Source organism: Arachis stenosperma, chromosome 8 (genome assembly GCF_014773155.1).
Source record: "Arachis stenosperma cultivar V10309 chromosome 8, arast.V10309.gnm1.PFL2, whole genome shotgun sequence".
Taxonomy (NCBI): domain Eukaryota; kingdom Viridiplantae; phylum Streptophyta; class Magnoliopsida; order Fabales; family Fabaceae; genus Arachis; species Arachis stenosperma.
The window spans coordinates 5,578,990-5,600,348 of NC_080384.1; the positions used below are offsets into that span (position 1 = coordinate 5,578,990).

At 36.2% G+C, this 21,359-nt stretch overlaps 3 protein-coding genes across 6 annotated transcripts; 1 reads left to right on the forward strand and 2 right to left on the reverse strand.

Moving 5' to 3' along the window:
* The first annotated feature begins 2,267 nt into the window (after window positions 1–2,267).
* LOC130945278 (uncharacterized) lies at window positions 2,268–3,314 on the forward strand. Its single transcript, XM_057874010.1, has one exon. The coding sequence runs from the start codon at window positions 2,268–2,270 to the stop codon at window positions 3,312–3,314; it is 1,047 nt and encodes a 348-aa protein (XP_057729993.1).
* Window positions 3,315–9,324: 6,010 nt separating this feature from the next.
* Window positions 9,325–12,815, reverse strand: LOC130946376 (probable serine/threonine-protein kinase PBL21). Its single transcript, XM_057875103.1, has 6 exons — window positions 12,417–12,815; window positions 12,293–12,325; window positions 11,954–12,147; window positions 11,622–11,811; window positions 10,278–10,669; window positions 9,325–9,939 (listed from the first exon to the last, which is right to left on the reverse strand). Exons 1-6 carry the CDS (start codon window positions 12,499–12,501, stop codon window positions 9,691–9,693), a joined length of 1,143 nt encoding a protein of 380 aa, XP_057731086.1. The 5' UTR covers window positions 12,502–12,815; the 3' UTR covers window positions 9,325–9,690.
* A 2,886-nt stretch (window positions 12,816–15,701) lies between these two features.
* On the reverse strand, window positions 15,702–20,997 carry LOC130944775 (uncharacterized). Of its 4 annotated transcripts, XM_057873299.1 has the most exons (9): window positions 20,544–20,997; window positions 19,747–19,874; window positions 19,019–19,296; window positions 18,736–18,827; window positions 17,842–17,929; window positions 17,128–17,213; window positions 16,979–17,041; window positions 16,831–16,896; window positions 15,702–16,662 (listed from the first exon to the last, which is right to left on the reverse strand). In XM_057873299.1, exons 3-9 carry the CDS (start codon window positions 19,116–19,118, stop codon window positions 15,721–15,723), a joined length of 1,437 nt encoding a protein of 478 aa, XP_057729282.1. In that variant the 5' UTR covers window positions 19,119–19,296; window positions 19,747–19,874; window positions 20,544–20,997; the 3' UTR covers window positions 15,702–15,720. The 4 variants fall into 4 exon arrangements, with proteins under 4 accessions (XP_057729282.1, XP_057729280.1, XP_057729279.1 ...); XM_057873297.1 differs by lacking the exon at window positions 19,747–19,874; XM_057873296.1 differs by having other exon boundaries at window positions 19,019–19,874.
* Window positions 20,998–21,359: the final 362 nt, after the last annotated feature.

Here is a 21,359-nt window from a genome sequence, read left to right on the forward strand (position 1 = left end):
ATCAACGATTAATATTATATTTGATTCTCTAATCTCAACCAGCCACCTTTGTCTCTAGTTTTTTCTACCTTACAAATATTCGACAAACCACCTTTTAGTATTATTTTATCATTAAGCAGTGCTAATTTTCATAATTAGCATCAAGCATATACAACACAATTATTAGCCATCAAACAAAAAATATAATAATTAGCAGAGATGCATCTCCATTTATTTTTTGTCATCACCATCACCAATCTTACCACTGAAAAGAGTTGGTGTCTCCGTCAAATTTCTCTACTATTATTATTGTTGCGAGTAAAATCAAAGACTCATTGAAGTGACACAGTTTTTGAAAGATTTTAAGAATAGAATTCACCCAAGTTCTGTGATTCTCGGCTCCTGCTTAAGTTCATGGGACTTCATCTCGACCCGTGCGATAATCTCTTCACTCAGAAATTCACATGCGGCTTCAAGTGCAACTCCAACATTTCCAAATTCAGCTGAGTCACCAAACTCGCTCTTGACTAGGTCGGCTACTCCAACTTGGAATCTTCTTCCCTACCTTCAAACTCTGAATCTCTCCAACAACTTTTTCTTTGGCAACATTCCCAATTCCCTATCCAACTTGACTCGTTTGTACCGATTCACCTTCTTTGGTAACTCCTTCTCTGATGCCATACTACCTTCCTCCATTGGCTCACTCTCCACTCTCGAAGAGCTTCGCTTCAATCACAACCACTTCATCGAAGCTATCCATCCACCTTCAACGGCCTCAAGAACTTGAAGAGGTTGGAGCTTCAATCCAACAAGCTCCAGGGTTCAGTTCCCAAATACTTGGGTCTCCTAAACAGCCTTAATTACTTCGACGCTAGTGACAATTTTCTAATCAAATAATTTTCAACCTGGTTGTCAACTTTTTTGGTTCGTATTTCGATGAGAAACAATAAGTTGAGTAGCGTACTAAAACTAGTAGTGTTGAAAAATCGACCAATTGCATTTGACTTCGAATAAGCTGAGTGGGACAATTTTTTTCGCTCTTTTCGAGCTTCCATTGTTGCAGCAATTAACGTTGTTTTTTAACGAGTTTTTTTAATAGAAAATTTTTTTGCAGGATTTGAAAAGAGTGGATTGATCGCGATAGATATAAGCAACAACAAACTTAAGGGTACTTTGCTATGGTTTATGGTGTGGATGCCTCAACTTTTGGCATTGTCATGAGAGAACAATATGTTAGGTGGCATGATACCAAGGGAGTATTAATCATTGATATGAAGAAGAAAAAGAAAAAGCATCACAAGAAAAGGAGGAGGAGGAGGAGGAGGAGGAGGAGGAGGTAACATTCATAAGATTTGGGAGGAATCAAAGAATGTTAAGATTCAATAGAAAGGGAAGGACCAAATTGGATCCAAATTGCAATCGCTAGCTAAACTAGCCGTTGCACACTCCAAACGTGGCATGACGTTAGTACTGAACAATTGAGTCACTACCAGAAAGATGCCCAAAAATCATTATAGTTCTCGAAGCTCAATTTGAGGGACTACTATAATGACATTGGAATCTCAAAGACTAAATTAGATAATCTCGTGAATTTCAAGAACTATTATAAAAGTTTACTCATATAAAATCATATTTTAATTTTAAAAGAAACTCTTGTATGATGTGATATATTAAAAATATAATTATTTACCTATTTTTTATTAATTTAAGCTAAAACCTAAAAAAAATCAAAATACTAAAAATATATACTAATCTTAATTTCTTAATTGATATCATTTTTTTGGAAAACTCTTAATTAACATATTAAAATAATATTCTTAAAATAATATTAACCTATATATGCACATACACACTGACACACAGAATATATCTTATGAGAATGAAAAGATATATTTATCGTTATTAAATTTATTTAAATGGGCAAAAAATATATATAAGCCAAAGATAGATAGATATTACGTGAATATGCCAAGTTGAAAATTGATTCATCAATCAACCAAAGCACTTCTCTATACAATTCGAATTGCATTTGTATATAAATCGAACCAAATCAGCTCGAATTACTCAGCAAAATTCACAATAATTCGTACCAGGTTGGTTCGAACTCAAAACATACATAATTCGAACTAGATGAGTTCGAATTATATAGTGTAAGATTTCCAAAGTAATTCGAACCAAATTGGTTCGAATTAGTAATTAATAATTCGTAGCAGCTTGGTTCAAATTAGTTAGGACCAGACATGTATATATATGGTGTGAACGAAAGTTGCTCTCATTAGAGGGGTAAGATGACTACTGAGGAGAGTTTCGTAATGTTGGTTCACCACAGAGGATCCATTAAAAGGAAAACTCGTTCCAGTGTGAAGTTCACTGATAAGGATCCTCTGTGTATGATCGTCAGGCCTACGACGAGGTATGAGGACCTTGTTAGCTCTGTACTGCTGAAACTTGGTCTAGAAGGTATGAAACGGGTTAAGAAGTTTTTCTATCGCATTCCAATCACGATGCTCCAGGAAACCATTAAGTATGATTGTTTCACGATCGGGAGTGATGAGGACTTGCAGGTCATGTTTCATTGTCGCCGGCAGTTTCCAGAGGTGAGAACACCAGAACTGTTGGCAAAGTTGGTTGACGTGGTATCCAGCTCGGGGGGTTCGAACCGGCATAGCACCACTTTAGCCACGGTAGCCGGTTCTAGCTCCAGACCTGCTGTTGCTTCTTCCTCCGTCCCTGCGTACGAGCCACCCGTCCAACCTGTTGCCTCCCCTTCGTTCGCTGTTGATCTCAACGGCAGTGTAGGCGACGAGGTCAGAACAAGAGAATTTCCGCAAACCTCTTTACAGTGTGCTGCACCGGCTGGGGTTGGAGATGGATTTTTGGATGACCCAGATGACGATGATGTCGAGCCGGATATGATTGCTGATGACAGTGGCGATGATGTCGGAGCAAGTGAGCCTGCTGGGGCGGGCGGTGGTTCTAGCTCTGGCACACAGCAGTACCCTCCACATTTTTTCTCTTTGGACTTGGATGCCATGAGGCAGGAGGGGGTTCCTGGGCAGCCGGCTGGATTTGGCGCTAGAGATGGCGAAGGGTCTGCAGGTCTGAAAGAGTTTCAGATTGGTCAGCAATTTCGGGATAAAGATGAGGCCCTGTTAAGTGTGAAGACTTACAGCATCCGTCGAGGGGTACAGTACAAGGTCGTGGAGTCTGACTATCGCCGGTATGTGGGCAAGTGTTCTGAGTTCGGGAATGGGTGCACCTGGTTGATTCGCCTGAGTCTCCGACAGCGCAAGGGCCCTTGGGAAGTCAAACGCTACAACGGACCGCATACGTGACTCGCCACCTCCATCTCCAGCGACCACAGGAGTTTGGATTACCATGTGATATCGGCGTTCATTATGCCAATAGTTAGGGCTGATGCATCCGTCAGCATCAAGGTACTCCTAAATGCCACCGCCGCACACTTTGGGTTTAGGCCGACGTATAGGAGGGTCTAGTTGGCCAAGCAGAAGGTTGCTGCCCTCATCTATGGTGACTGGGATGAGTCGTACAACGAGCTCCCAAGGTGGGTGTTAGGAGTCCAGTTGACGATGCCCGGTACTGTTGCAGTCCTTAGGACGAGTCCTGTTCGTGTTGGTGCACAGCTGGACGAGTCTCAAGCTTATTTTCACAGACTATTCTGGACGTTTCCACCGTGTATCGAGGCATTCCGTCATTGCAAGCCCCTAGTTAGTATTGACGACACCCATCTCTATGGCAAGTATGGGGAAACGTTGCTTGTCGCGATTGCACAAGACGAGAACTCCAACATACTCCCTGTGGCATTCGCATTAGTCAAGGGTGAGAATGCTGAGTCGTGGGCCTTCTTTCTCTCCCACCTGCGTGAGCATGTGACACCGCAGCCGGGTCTGCTGGTTATATCGGACAGGCATAACGGCATCAACGCCGCGCTTGAGGCTCCTGACGGAGGATGGTTACCTCCGTCTGCATACTGGACATTCTGCATTCGACATGTAGCGGCAAATTTTGCCCTAACCTTCAAGGCAAAGACGCAAGGAGGCTACTTGTGAATGCAGCGTACGCTAAGATCGAGGTCGAGTTCCATTACTGATTTGATATTCTGATGTCTGAAGACCCGGCGATGTGTGAATGGGCGAACCGGATTGAGTATTCATTGTGCACACAGCATTGTGATGAGGGGCGTAGATTCGGACACATGACGACGAATATCTCTGAGTGTATGAACTCAATCCTTAAGGGTGTTAGAAACCTTCCTGTGTGCTCGCTAGTGAAGGCAACATACGGAAGGTTGGCCGAATTATTTGTTCGCAAAGGGAGAGAGGCTGAGGCGCAGCAGGGAACCAGACAACAATTTAGTCAGCACTTGGTGAAGTGTATAGAGACCAACTTGAAGACGGCTAGGTGCTTCACGGTGACTTTGTATGACAGGAATAACTCCGAGTTCACCATCGCAGAGACGACTCATACTGGTTCTTTCTCACTGGGTAGCTACAGAGTCTCGCTTGCATCTCAGACATGTAACTGCGGTTACTTCCAGACACTTCATTTCCCGTGTCCACACGCAGTGGCATGCTGTGCCTACTCACGGCTTACATGGGAGCCTTACGTCTACCAGGTGTATTGTCTTAGTTCGGTCTTCAGTGTGTATCGGATGGGTTTCACACCTCCCATTCCGGAGGATTTAGATGTAGTTTTTAGAGAAAGGTTTTCTCCTTTCTCTTAGGATTTAGGATTAGGATTTTTATTAGGATTAGGATTGTTTCTTCATACCAGGTTCAATAATTTATGTTTCTCTTCTATTTTTGTTTATTCTGAAGCTGTTATTTATTAATGATTTATGTTGCCAAATTGGCTTATGAACCATTCATGCTATGATTTTCTTAACTAATACACATTGAGGTATTTCAGACTTATATGTTATGGATGCTTTAGCTTTATCCAAATTATTTTCATTCGAGTAGATTTTCTTCCCTTTTGTCTTTGGTTGATTAATTGGTAACTCTTGAGTTATCAAACTCATTGTTGACTGAAAATTGGAATTTTTCAAGAATTAATTCGAGTTTCAATAACTCTAGCCTTTCCCAATGAAAGACTAGAACCTGAGGAATCAAAATTAATTCATCCACTTGACTTACCTTCATAGTTAGAGGTTGACTTAGTGGGAGAAAAATCTAATTCTCATCACAATCGATAAGGATAACCGGGATAGGACTTCCAGTTCTCATACCTTGCCAAGAGCTTTATTAGTTATTATTTTAACGACTTGTTATTTTACATTACTTGTTCAACCCTTTTGAAAACCCCAAAAATATACTTTTTCATAACCAATAATAAGAACATACCTCCCTGAAATTCCTTGAGAAGACGACCCGAGATTTGAATACTTCGGTTATCAATTTATTTAGGGGTTTGTTACTTGTGATAACCAAAACGTTTGTAAGAAAGGACTTTTGTTGATTTAGAAACTATACTTGCAACGGAAATTTATTCTAAATTCTAGACCACACAAAAATTCTCTCTTCACACACCATTCCTTGGAGTGGCACGCCAGCTTCCTGTATTTTCTTAAAAGTACTTAGAAACATATTAGCAATAGAAAATACTTCAAATCAATCAATTTAGATGAAAAAAACTGTAATTTGCTTAATGAAAATGTAAAAAGAATGCAAAAAAAACTACTAAAAATACAAACACATCAACCGTCTAGGGCGCTGCCTCAGCAGTCCCACCAGCGGGACGACGACGACGATGATGACGACTATCAAGATCTTTAGTGACTAGGGTTTTCTTTATACACTGTTTGATTGTATCATATTCTCTATTATTTGACTTTTTATTTTATTTGTACACTTGATAATTTAACATTTTGACTTCTATTATTTAGAATTCGACTACTAATTGTGCAAAAATTGAATTGAAATAAAAAATTTAGAATTTGACCACTAATTTTGTCAAAAAATCTAAAAACAAAAAGAACTTATTGTCGGATTGACCGGGAAAAAATCCGACGGTAATCATGCGGGAACAAAATAGTTTGGCGCCAAAGTTACTATAAAAAAAAAACCGCCAGTAATTAACGTTAGATATTCGTAACTTAAAAAATAATTCTGACGCTAAATCCACTGCAAGTTAACGGCGGACAACAAAATCCAATAATTAACAGTTATCGATGAGATTTATATTATCAGATTGGATCTCACAATAAATTTATTACTGACGAATTATTTTTATTTTTTCACCGATAAATTCAATGATACTCAACATTTTTTTTATAATGTCACAAGAATTTGAATTCCCCAAACCACAAATTAAACTCTAAATTTTCTATTCCCATCCACACAAAATCGAGGCTCTAATTTATTCATCAACAGAATTTAAATTCACCAAGCCACAAATTAAACCTTAAATTTTCTATCCCCATTAAATCTGAGCATTCGATTTATATTTTGTAATTTTAAAAATAAATCATCGTTATATCTATAAAAAAAACACCCAATTAATCCATAACCATAATAATACATACTGAGAATTCATTACCAAAAAAATTAGCCTTATAATTGATCATAGTGATCTGATAAGCTGCTCGAATAATATAGTGATCTTTATGGCCTTCTCCGATCTTTTCTAAGATTTACTTTATTCAAAAGCGTCAATAGTCATAATTTGTTCTCCATGTGTTATCGCAACAGTATTAATTATTATCTTAGCAAATGGATATGGTGTGTGTGAATGTATGACATATGGATGGAGAAAAAGCAACGCTCAGTTCAATTATTAAAATATTAATATATACCGTACCAAATTTTTTAATGGATACTTTTAATTTTCTTCTAAATTCTAATAGCTAGTATATAGCAATGGAAGACATAAAGACAAATGAAGGAAGAATTCCATCAACTAACCAACATTCAACCAGCTAACTAACAGTCATTTTATCGTTAATTAATAATTATTTAAATTATATTTTTTAAAAAATATAAAATCAATAAATATTAATTGCAGTTATTTAAAATTAACTAATTAAAAATTATTTACCTATATTTTTTCATGAAGAAAACCTAACCAAGCTAAGTCAACCAATTAAATTGTACTGCATGCAAATTATACTCATTATGTGACCAAGCCTGTCTTGCATGTCCAAGGTATGTGTACTCAACATTCATGTTTGTACATTTCCATTTATTTCTATATATAAATAACAGCTAATTAAGTAAACGATTTTGTGAATAATAAATTTTCATGTATAATTGAATATTAATATATTATTTGAACTATTAAGTGTTATCTATAATTGGGAATGGAATTAATTAGAACCCTTCGGGAGAATCTTCTAATAAACCTGATTCAAAGAAATGAGGGCCCGGAAAAGAAAAAAGGAGAATACATGCATGGAACATGCGCAAATACGCGGTGGTCGGAACACTTTGTATTCATGTATGGAAATTAGTTTAACTTTATAGCTGACTTTGGTGTCTCATAATATCTAACTTTATAGCTGACATTCGTATTCAATTTGCAATTTTTTTTACGACAATACTAGAAAGATAAAAAAAAAAACATTTATAGCTTATTTTATTTAGCATTCATCAGTTCTAACTATTTTTTATTAATTCTTTTTTATTACCAAACATTTCTTCTATTTTTCTTATTTGGGTACAATTAGCAGTATTTGACATTTGCTCATACATATGCTCCTGGTCTTTATTGTTATTACGAATCTTATACATGTTCCTTCATTTTCTTTATATTATTTTCTATCCAAACGACCCAAATGCTAATAATAAACTAGTTTAAGGTTAGGTTAGCTTATTTGATTTAATGAAAAAACACGTGAGTAACAAATCTATTTGTTAACATACAGGGGCGGAGCTAGGTACAAGCAAAGGGGGGCAATGGCCCCCCCTAATTTTAATTTTTTACATGTAAATTATATGTAAATTTCAGTTTAGCCCCCCTTAAAATTTTATTTTAGTCTTATTTTATTGTGTAAATATTTTTTGCCCCCCTCCAATATTTTATCTAGCTCCGCCCCTGTTAACATACATTTTGTACAACTAAAATATATAACGAAATTTTGGGGCCAAGGATTTTTTTTGTTTGTTTTTATTTGTTAACAAACTGAGTATTTTCTCTTTCATTAAATCTGACAGGTTAAGGGTCTGCCGCTGGCCAATGGGTTGTTGCATGCACAAGGCGAGGTTTGAACTCCCGACACTTGCTTAAGCGGACGAGTGAGCTGACCACTCGACCAATCCAAGTTGGTTTGCATATTACATATTTGAAACTATAGATTTCAAATTTAATAAAATAACTTTAGATTGTTGTCTCTTTAGCATTATTCATAGATAGTACAATTCATTCTTATTATTTATAAATTAAATTATTTTTTCTTGCTTTCACATTATTTTTTTCTCTCTCAACAAGCTATACCCTGAATTGCGCAAGCGTAACCTGGTTTCACGTTCACACAAGTAGCACCACATTCTAAGCTCCTAAGAAAACCAACAATGAAGGAAGTTTCTTAGCTCTAATTGATAATTGGATATGACACAGACACACACACAGCTACAGAAATGCAAGGAAGAAAAACAAACTTGACCTTTTCTTGGTCTCTTCAATCAAGAGGAATTCACTCCATCTCCAATAGTATTCTAGATTATCATTATTACGGTCGGTGGAACCAGGGTCAACCTTAGCTTCATGTACCATATATATTGCTATAACAATTTTGTCTTCCTCTTATTATTTGCAAAACTGTCACTATTGTATTATTTCGGCCAAATGGCGATGTTTCAGCATGTGGAGTATTTGGTTTCTTTGTAATAATATGGCTCCACATAAACTAGATTAGGTGACGAGAAATCTAGAATGAGAGAAAATAAAAAATGATAGATTCGCACTGAAGAATTTATTAATGAATGAAATCCTGGTAGCGATATCACGCTTTTGCATCATTGAGTAGCCACATTAATCAATAATCATCAGAGTTAACGAACCTAATATGAGTGTTTGGCACATGGTGGGGTCCTATGACCCAACAAGAAAACTAGTTAATGGCGTTATGCGAGAAGATTTTACAGAAAAAAAAATACAAAAATTTAAATTTTTGTTCTTAATTAACTACAGGTATAACAATTCCTTCAGCATGTTAAGAATTATTTAATGTAGAAAACGTAATAGGCCAAACGGCCCAAGAAACTAAGACAGAACTTGTAGATGGGGGCTAACTCCTGTCCTAAAAAAAAACAAGATGGGGGCAAACTCACATGCTTCTCCCTAATCCATCATCTTAAAACACAAGAATAAGGTTACAGACTTGCAGAGTTACCAAAATAAATAAATAAATAAATAAAGATTACAGACTTACAGTATGTTTCCTTTCTAATAACATATCTTTCCCTCTGATCCCTTCTTCCTTAATTGTTTGAAATGATAAGAATATTGCTAGATTCGCTAAGTTTAATTAGTCATAAAAATTCACGTCCATTGCAATTAAATCAAATCGACATTCAACAGGACTAACTTTCACAGTTTCACTTCTGCAATGGCAATAAGTTTAACTAAAGAAATAATGCTTGACTTTCAAAATAGGTACAAGTTTGTAGCATACACCAACCAAACCAGTAAGTAAATCTGTACTAAACATTTAACAGAAATCGAACTCAATCTACCTTCTGATACCAACCGAAATTAACTTCTGTCGATTTCTGAATATTGCAATGGTGGGTTCTGTCTATGATGTTCAGGGATACTCTGAGAGGCTAGGTACTCCAATGCAACAACAATATCACCGATTAGCGGCCGGACTTTTGGTTGCTCCTGTAGACACATTGCAGTAATGGCAATTGCCTGATGTAAACAGCGCAAGGGGAAGTTCCCTTGCAAAAGGGGATCAACCAATTGTATGAACTTTCTCCGGTCCCCAAAACATGGGCGAGCCTGGAAACCAAAACAAAAGAGAAGTGTTAAGAAGTAATTTCACATATGAATCGGAAGAATACAGATACATCCATCTATTAAGCTAAAGACGAATTTGCATGTTAAAGGCAGGAATCAACCTAAATCACCATGTCAGTTCCTTTATGCTGAAGCATACTCTATTTTTTTTCAAGGCTTTTTTCACTTTTTGCCATATAGAAACTACATATATAGGGGGTAAGCTATACGGCAATGGAAATAATACACTAAAAGGAGTTACATATGAGCAAAACTATGACAAATAATTTACTCAAAAGGGGAAAAATTCATTTTGGGAAACAAACAAGCTAAACATTTACCCATGAAATTAAGTTTTGCTCCCCTGGTCTTCTGCTACTATCTATTGCCCTACGCCCAGTGATCAACTCCAACAAAACCACGCCAAAGCTGTATATATCAGATTTAAGTGTTAATTTGCCACTCATGGCATATTCTGGTGCACAGTAGCCATATGTTCCCATCACCCTTGTTGAAACATGGGTATTGTCTCCAACAGGTCCAAGTTTAGCAAGCCCAAAATCTGACAGTTTGGGATTGAATTCATTGTCTAATAAGATATTTGCAGACTTCAAGTCTCGATAAATAACTGGCGGATCAGCTCTACAATGGAGATACTCAAGGCCTCGGGCAGCCCCAACAGCAATCTTCATCCGTGTACTCCAACTTAGTGGTTCTTTGTCTTGGGGAGGATCTGAAATAGAGTAAGTTACAACAGAATCAGTTAATTAATTATATAACCGAGAAACTAACGTTGGGATGTATTTAAAGAGGAGTAGAGGATTTTTGAATAAACAAACATAATAAGAACAAGTTTGTTCTTCCAATAAATTATACATTATACATCTAAGCTGGAAAAAATTGCTCTTTAATTTTAACAAAGATCCACACAGACGAACATCGAAGAACAACTGCAGTTTACTTTTAGGTAATTCTAGTTCACAAAATCAAATTTCAAAACCATCCTTACTGAAAAACTAGAAGCTGTTTTGGTTGTCTACAGCACAATAGTGTAAACCTAACAGAAAATAGATAAACAGAATTTATGATTTTATCCACTTGAAGCATATACTCATATGCCGCATACTTATTGACGAATCATGGATGGGTGTCACAGAAGAAAAATCAGAAAGCAAAGACTAAGACCATTTTTTCTCCACATGTCACGAAGTTTATGACACTCCTTACACAGTTGGACACATAGGCCATAAACCAGTTTACAGTAGTCACTATGCAATCACAAGGAACACCGCAACGCATATCAAAGTAGACAAAATCTGTTCATTCTATATACATAAACTCCTTCTGTGGTTAATGGGAACAAAATATAAACAATACAAACAAAATATACAAAATTATGAAAATATACTTGCAAGAGCAACACAAGCAACAAAAGTTTTCCTGTAAGTAGCAGGTGTTGCAATGTGCTCTGTTGCATCAACTTCATTATAAATAATGATCAATACGGAGATATGAAGAAACTAAAGATACCTATTCCAGTCACAAATTTACATTGACTGTTGACTAATGACTATAAAACCACAAAGTTGTCTGGAAAAGTCCAATCAGAGCTTCTACAGCATTGCAACAGTCAAGCACTTGCAAATTAAGTGTAAGTGCGAGAAACATAAACAATAAATAGTTACCAAAGAGATGATCTTCAAGGCAACCCATAGGCATATACTCATAAACTAAAAGCCTTTGATCTCCATCGGTGCAATAACCTATGAGCCTGACAAGGTTAGAATGGTGAAGAAGGCTTAACATAAGAACCTCCATCACAAATTCCTGAAAGCCCTGATGACCATCATGACTTAACTGCTTTATGGCAACAACCTACACAAGAGGACAATTCAAATTTGAAAAACATATCCAAATAACCACAATAAATTGATTATTCTGTTGTTAATTGCTAAATTGTTAGTCATGTCATGTGATCTGAAACTCTGAATTGAAAAGAAAAGAGGTAGTTAGTTGCCTGGCCAGTAGAGAGGCGACCCTTGTAAACGCGTCCGAAACCGCCCTCACCGATCAAATTGACTTGGTTGAAACCCCGTGTTGCCGCCGCCAGCTCTCGGAATCCAAAGCTCGCCGCCGCCGTGCTGCTTTTCCCATTACTCGTACTCTTCCCCTTCCCCTCCGAATACGATTCCTTCTTCCTCCTTTCACTCTCTAACCACCCAAAACTAACTTAAATAATCTGACACTTGTTTTAAGATTTTGATAAAAAAAAAAAAAAAAATCTACTCTGAATTTAAGTACATTAAAATAATAATAAATAATCATAATTACAAGGCAGAAGAATCGCAAGGCATACCAGTAGCAGCAGTGTATTTCCCTCCACCAGAGCCTGTAAAATCCACACAGAACCCTCGTAATTCAATAAAATAAACGAGCAAAAATAAAATAAAAGAGAAAAAAGAGAAGAAGGAGGAATGGACCTGAGGAAGCAGATCGAGAACCAGTGTCAATTTCGACTCTGCTGGCATCTTTGGCGCGAGAAACAAAGCACGAGAAGCAGCTCATGTCGCTTTTCTAACCCAATTTCACTTCAATTTAAAAGATCCAAATCCCTATTCTGCGGTGTGGAAGGGGATCGTTGCATAATTCATTCTCTCAGTCTCTCTCTCTCTCACTCACTCACTTGAAATAAAGCTGGTCTTCTTTTTCGCCTAAATACTACAATGCAATGCGTATATTCAAACAAAAATGGCTATTGTTTCCAAAGCGGTTTCATTAGATTCGCGACACACTCCTCCGATGTTTTCCCTTTTAATTCGTTTGCGTGTGTGTTTTGTTTAGCAGAAATGAACTGACGCTAGTTATGGTAGCTACAATTAATTAAGCATCTATTATTTATTCACGATTTATAAAGAGGGTTTTTGCCTTTTCTTGCTTTTTCTTTTTGGTATGTGTATTTTTTTTTTTCCTGTTTTTGTCATTTTATAATTTAGTGGTATTTTTGTTTAGTATTAATTTTGGATTTCCACTTTGGTTGCATTAATCTCTTTGATTTGCAGGGCGGGTCGCTCTCTATCCTCTCTGTTAGGGTCTTGTGCGCATTTATAAACGTTGCAGTCCCAGACATCATCGCTTTCCCTTTTCCCCCTTCTTTCGCCTTTTTATCTTTTTACCCTCTTTATTCATTTCCTCCATGCTCCAACACTCCGAATCCCGCATTGCCCATCCGACCGTTTTCCACACAAAAGTCATTTCGTCCTTCCACATCAGCTAGTCATTGGATGAAAAGCCTCTTTTATTTCTTTGGTGTGAAAGGTATTGCATCAAGAGACCGTTGGCCATTTTCTAGATTTGGCTTATTGGGCTCTCTAGTATTTTTAGTCCACTAGATATGTTGGACCCATTTTAGCCCAGACTTGAGAGCCTACAATGTTCATAAGAAAAATAAAAATGAACGAGTTAATATTCATGGTTCATTTTTTTATATATGAAAAAAATTTAAGGTATTTTTGCTGAAAATGAATTTATTTGGTGTAATTATAAATGGGTAGATGTTATAGGGAGAGTAGGCCCAACACGTAGGTGGCGTGCTAAGCTAGCATGCAGAATGCGTGTTGGACACGAGATAAGCTTCTAACCAGCACGCAAGAGGCGCATTGGACATGTGGTGAGTCCTCATCCAACATGCAAGAGGCGTGTTACATCACGATGGTTGCATGTTAGACACATGTCACATATTGATTCGATGTGATTCGTATGTGACCTGCATATTGAGTGCTTTGTCTATAAAAGTGAAGTTCGTTACCGTTAAATGTTATTGTGAGGAGAGTTGTTTTAGTGTGTTGGTGATATGATGAACAAATATAAGTATATAATGATATATATTCGTTTGTGGTTTCATGCACTATAACGTTTGCAGAACTACTGCTACGTACTTCAAATGTTCGTGGTATGAAGAGTTTAAGTGTTATTTAAAAGATATTAGTTTATATTTTTAGAATGTTTTATTTTAATTTAATTTTATTTTTATTTTATTTATTTATTTATTAAATTTTTAGAAAAAAATCGTAGGAAAAGATCTTTTATAACTATTGAAAATTTATCATACCATATCTAATTTAGAGTGTAAACATCATAACTTCTCGTTTATCTCATTTATATACACATACACATTATTATTTTATTGACACGTACCAAACAAGTAATAGAGTATAAATTCGCAAAACGTTACATATTATATATATTTGTAAATAAAAAATTTATTTTATTTTTCTTTTTAAAATCCCGAGCTTGATAGAGGCACTGGCTTTGAACTGGCCGTCGATGATGATGTCGTGGTTGCCCATAGTGTCTATATTTCTTAAATCAAATTCACCTCGGTTCACAATTCTAGGATCTGTTAAACACAAATTTTTACAAAGTTACTTAATTAATTTACCGATGAAATTTTATAGATAATAATAGCCAAAACTTGCACACTTGCTAGCAAGGTTATCGTCAAAGATTTATTTTAATTAAATTACATAATGTTTCATTAGGGGTGCCAGTTTCAGAGTGACACCACATGATGTCATTGTATTGTTAGAAAAGTAGAAAACACAAATAGTATTCTTCAACAAGCTTGGGCTATAATCGACTGTGTGCACGAACACATTCAAAAACTGAGCATATGAAGGACAATCACAGTTTGCTGGAGGTGAGGAGAGTTGGATGAGGAAGGATTTGGATGGTGGTGGTTGCGGTGGTGAAAAATTGGGGAGCCAGGATAGGTTAGGTTAGATTAAGAGGATTAATTTAAAAATTAAAAAAAAAAATTAGGATTGTAGTTTTGTAAACTAAAATTAATCTTTTATGGGTACAATTTTTTTTTTAGGTAAATTTATCAGCATTATGAATATTCGATAAAAAAATAGTAACTTACTCTTTATTAACTTTGAATATTATATAGAGATGTTTTAAATGGTTACTCATACATAATATAACCATAAAAAATTTCAAGAAGATAGAAGTATAAAAATTGTCATAATTTTTATAAAAAGTATGAAAGAGTGGCGCTAAACTTGTCTGGATGAAAGACATGGTATACATGGACTTAGTAAAGATTTTAGAAATTAGTGGCATACAAAAAATAACGAAAATGATAGAAGTGAATCAAGCTAAGTGATTTCAACAATTATATTGTTGAAAATAATGATAAAGATGACAATGCTTTATAAATATGATATTTGGATATTATATTAGTTTTTTTTTTAATATTATGTTGTCTGTTTTACACTTTTAGTATAAAGTCAGCCTATTTAATCAGGTTTTCGACTTTAATACTTATTAAATTTGTCTATTTTAATTTTAGTCTATTGACAAAATTCTTCTGACATTATTTTACTTATTTATTTAGTTGAATATGATCCTCGTGCTTCTTTTAAATTTTAGCAAGTGTACATAGATTTATCAAATTAATCATGATAAATAAAAAAGAAACTACCTACAAATTAATCTATACTTTGACATTGCCTTTTTTATCAATAAAAATAAAAGTTCTAAAAATTGAATGAATTATCGAACCAGTAAAACAAGAAATTTATAAATTCAATTATGTCGAGTTAAACCAAATATAATAAATAATATATTCATATATAAAATTTTTTTATTTTTGAACTGATCAACTTCAACTTTTTCATGCCCAACGAGGGAAAGAGAACCCAAAGGCTATAATATAAACTGAGAGATTCATCAAAAGCAATGTAAATAGTAAATACACAATGCAATTGTTGTTAATTTTTTTCTCTATACTTGAATATCACAAGCATTACACCAGAGAGGAGATTTTTTCAAGGGTGTTGAGGAATTTACACATAGATCTAACCTATTTTGAAAGCTCATTTCGGTCATCTTTAACAACACAGGGAGAGGGAAACACACCCCCATTTCTACGCAGCGTTTATGCCTCGGCTTAATTCTGTTCTCTAAGCTAAATGAGAAATACTGTGGAAACTCCTTCAGCTCCTTCAAATCTCTCCCCATCTCCACCACAAAGTAATTGTATTTCGGCTCCAGATTATTCTTAATACTGTAACAAAACAGTGGAGGAAATCTTCGGAACATGGTAGTTGCATCGCGTCGAGAAAACCCGATATTCTCGAAGTAATCTATTCGGGGTATAAGCTTTTCTTGGACACTACATGATAGCAAATCAGTGTGCCTACTTACCTCTTCTATGCCAATACTTTGGAGGTAGTAAAGTGTAGGACGGAGTTGGTTATTGACACTGCAAACAAGCAACCTCGGGCGGCGATGTATGACCCTTTTAATATCTGAGCCTTTTACATGAGCCTCGCGGAGAAGGAAGGTAAAGACGGGTATGATGTCCGAGACGTGGGTGGTCAGAACATCTGGGCACATGCCAACTATGCGTCGAAACTCGATCGTGGTGAAGTCCATGGACATAATGTATTCCACTGTAGATTTAATGTCATCGAGGGAGGCAGTGATCAACTTCGGATGATTTTCGATAACTGAGAAAGAGTCTAGACCTATAGACTCTAAATAAAGGACCATTTTCTGGAAACTAGTATCAGGGTTAGGAGGAAGGCTTTTCTTGGGAGGTATGGTTTTCTTTGGAAATCCAAAACCGGCATCAGCATTGGGAGCTAGGCTTTTCTTTGGACAACCAAATCCGGGCTCGGGGTTGGGAGATAGGCTTTGCTTTGGACATCGCCACTTTACAACCTGCAGAAGGAAAAGAACAAGAAAATTCAAGCTCATGCTAACAAACCCAAGGGGCTATGTTGTTATTTCTTAACACACCAACCTCAACCCAAGACTCCTTTTTTTAATTAAAAAAAAAAGATTTGGGTTGAGAACAATAAACATTTAAGAAGATCAAGCAGTACCTACCCATACGTCTAATAGACCTGCCAAGCCAAGACCTCCTAGTAGCAGCACCCATATTTGAGTGATAACCTGCGGAATTTCGAGTGAGAAAAGAAATATGTGCTTATCAAATGGCAAGTGAAAAACACAAAATATAAAACATCAGTCTCACCTCGTTCTCAGATATAACCCCAGAAGGAATTCGGATTTCTCGGTCATACCAATCATTTATAGTCTAAAAAGGAAAACAACAGCAAAATCAAGGTTATTTGCTCCGAGCAGGCTAGTAAAGTGTAAAACTCAGATAACAAAAGTTATTACCTGAGTATATCCTGTTAGAAACGGGCCAGACATCAACATGCCCGCAATTGATTTAGCAACATCCTCAATAGTCCAATGGAAATTTCCTGCTCAGACACAAGATTGATGCAGAAACCTCATTAGATCAGAAACATTCATGTGCCACAGTGTAGTGCTAGCTTGTTTTACTAAGCCAGTAACTTTTACCTAAGTTGGATACAGTCTTCCAACCACCTAAATTATGCTTGGCATGCACACTTAAATTTCATTGAATCTTGTCTTTAATAGCTATATCCTAATTTTGGCAATTATGTTAATCAGCAATGTGTTGTTACATGTTAAATGTTAAGTTAGAACACATTTTAATTATTAATGCATACAATTCAACAATAGATATACGAAGAAAGAAAGAAAAAGAGAAAGAAAAGAAAAAGTGAGAAACAAACTCATGGATATTCTTGATTGTTTTAGTTAATATATCACCTCTAGAATACTACCAACAAATTATAATTCTACTGATGTTTTTCCTTTTCTATTGTTATACGGAGATGATCAATAATGGAAGCATTCCCTGTTGTTGTCACTTAACATTTTCAGATTAACTTAGTAATAACAATGTAAACATACTCGTTACTGTCATCATACCTAGGGATGAAGAAACTCAACAATAAGAAAAATGTTGAGAACAATACTAGCAACATTTCAACAGAATACTATTAAACTGAAATGTAATACCAGAAGCAGCGGCACCACAAACTACACCCCAAACCAACGGAGGCCAAGTGACAAATTTTGTAAATTGAACTTGAATCTTCCATTTATTCTGCACAACATAAATAGAAAGGATAAGTACAAAAGCAGTTTCATAATGTTAACTACCAAGTACACCTAAATAAAGCAATAAATTTTCAGCGGCCAAAAACTTTCGAGTTAGAACTTTATAAACACATTCAAAACTTAAATTCGTTTTCAACATGTTCAACTACATTTTCAAGGATGTATGAATGGCAGCCTAATACATGAGGCTCCCATCAGACTATGACCTCAAGATTACAAGACCACCGCACGGAGGCAACAACCTTATTGTTGCATCATAGTTCACCATCCACATGAGGATCCAGCCACAAAAGTAGAAAAAGTTTCAAATAGCTTTCAAGATTGTTAAAAATCATATATACCTTTGGGTAAAGAGTTTTTCACAGTCATCCAATAAAATTCATGCGTTTTAGATGACTTTTTAAGCAGTGTGTTTGAAAATAGTTACTTTTGATGGTGTGGCAATAGACAAATACAAAATTCGATATTATATAAAACTATTTTGAGTTGTAGGTGCATGAAAATTAAATTCTTGGTGAAATACATGTGGTATTGTGGTCAGATTTGGAAGATTTTGTCAACAACAGCATCAAGAATCAGAAATTTTGTCTAGAACAACTATACTATACTTGCCTTTCATTCATTCTTGAACTCCTTGTTCTCAAATTTCAGTAAGTGAATGAAATTGTGGTGCTAATCATTCTTTATTATTTAAATCAAATTGAGATAATTGTGTGCATCCATAATGAAAATTTAACCCAAATTTCCAACCATCACAACTCTACAAAGAAGACACAAAATTGGTTAACTCACTGAATCTTGAGCAGCTCCTTTAATACCAAGAAGCTGATTGATGCTTGAACCATCTTTCAATGGAGCCTTATCCAGTGCCTGAAACCATGAAGCTACAAGCACAAAAAGAAAACATTAAAAAAAAACAAAATTGAACATCATTTGATTCATAAAAAACTAAGCCTAAGCAAATTACCACATTTTACATAAGAACACTAAAAAGAGTACTTTGAAATTTGAAAACCCAATGTTTTGCTCTTTCAACAACCAAGAAAACCAGAAAGTGTGTGGTGAGTCAACCTACTAGTGAATGAGAAAGGAAGTGAAGGAACCCTTGTTCTTGTGCATGAGATTGTTGTTGTTCTTGGTGGAACTGAAACCATGTTGAGAGAAAGCGAAGCCATTTTTTTTAGGAAGATAGGAGCTTGTAACTCTGAAACTGAGGAAGAAGCTTGAAGGTTCGACACCCAGAACACTATAGATTCAAGTGGTGTGTTCTATGCTGTAAGCAAGGTTCTGAAAACCGGACCGGTCATCAAACCGCTCTAGTCACTGGTTCACTGGTTTACTGGTCCAACCGGTCTAACCGTGGTTCAACCGGAAAAACCGTTCCATGATAAAATAATAAATAAATTATAAATAAACATCATAAAATATCTTTCAAATTTAAAACCCTACACAAACTATCAGTCTATCACCAACTAAATGAAATTAATTAATCATCAAAATATGCAAAATTAACATCATTATACTTCCATTAAAAATAATGGGATTGAATTGCAGTGCACAAGTTAAAGATAGACAATATTGCCTTAAAGTAATTGAGTCAAAAAGTAAAACAAAACAGGCCCTTTTAATTCTTTTATGCTTGTAGGCTTCAATACAATCATTACCATACAGAGGAATTTTCTTGAAGGAATTTATGGCAACCAAAATAGGCCCTGCTTTTGTCTGAATTGTACAAGATATGATTAACAAGGTTAAATATTGTAGTTAATCAGACCAAAAAAGAACATTTCCCAGTTGTCTTACTGAGTCCAGCCAAATGGAACAAACATCACTGTGTACTAGCATAATTCTAGATCAGACTCAGTTCCAGAAGATGTTATTATCTTCACCAGCTCCCAATTCCCATTTGAAACTTGAAGCCAACACTGAACCTTTTGAAATAACGAACTTCAGAAGTAAGGGAAAGAAATAGAAAATTCTAAACTATCCATGTCTTACTAATAATGAGAACAGAAAAACTCAATCTCTTGAACTCAATAATTACATCAGTTATCCAACTAAATAATTGCATCACAGTTATCATAAACTGATTTCAAAGCCTAGAAGCAGAGTGAAATTAAAAACATGAAGCATATAATAAATCAAAAGATCACCAATTGCAATTTTTTAATAAGAACAGAAGTTAAGAACAATGAAAAATGAAGAAAGATTAACACTTTTCAACCCAATTTTAACAAAGCTCATCACAATAATTAACAACAACAAAAAACACAGAAGGAACAGTGAATCATTAACATGGGCAGTGCAAATTTAAAATTTAAAAGTTATCAATTTAAAATCTATCATCAAATACAATCAGTGAGCAAAGCCAATCAACCAAGCACTGACTGAGCATTCTGTTATGATTCTGTTACTGGAAAGCAACAAATTCAAGTTACAGCAACATAATTAACAAATCTTAGTAAAGTCCCGATTTACAGCAACATTTAGATCAGCAACAAGGCAAATTTATTGATTAGCAATTCAGCAACATGCAAAAATACAGGGAGAAGGGAAATTTGGAAAAGGGAGAACAGGGAAGCGATGGTTCAGGGACTCACCAACGGTTGAAGGCGAGTCGGCAACCACCCCACAGAAGGCGACGAAGCAAGAGACAACCCCACGAGTTGCTTCTGCCGCCGGCGACGAGACAGACGAACCACGAGATGCCAGTGACCGAGACGAGACTCGAGTGACACTGGGAGGCAGAATCGAGCAGAGACAACCACGGACAACGAGCAGCAACCAACGCGCACAGCTCGAGCACTCACTGGCGGAGTGAGGCGCGAGCAGCCGAGCACAGAGGAGAGAGGGGAGATGCGAGCACACGAAGCGGAGGATCCGGCGAGAGGCCCGAGACCACGAAGACGGTAGTTCTTGAGTGCGACGGACGGCGGCAGCAGTCTCTCACTCCGACAGACGGCGACAAAGATTGGTGGAGGCTGCTAGGGTTTGCTTTCTTTGGTGGAGGCTAGGGCATTTGCTGAAGGAAGGAGTTGGAGAAGGAGGGATAAGTGGATAACGCCTGCAATCTTTTCCCTTTCAAGAAAGGAAACGACGTCGTTTTTTGTAAACCGGCCGGCTTCTGATTTAATCCGACCGGCTGGTTTAGTGGTTCTTAAACGGTTTTAAATTTTACGGTTTTACATATTAGACCGAACCCTTTTTTTGTCGATTCCAGTTGAATCGGTTCGACCGATCGATCAGTCCAATTTTTAAAACATTGACTGTAAGTGATAAAGTTTTTGTTTTTTTTTTTCTTTATTTATTTATTTTAGGTAGACATTAAACAAAGCTTTAATGAAAGGGTAAGGTACTTTGAAGTTTACAAGATTTGTGATGTTCATGCTTCCGTGGCATCATTTGATTGCTTTGTT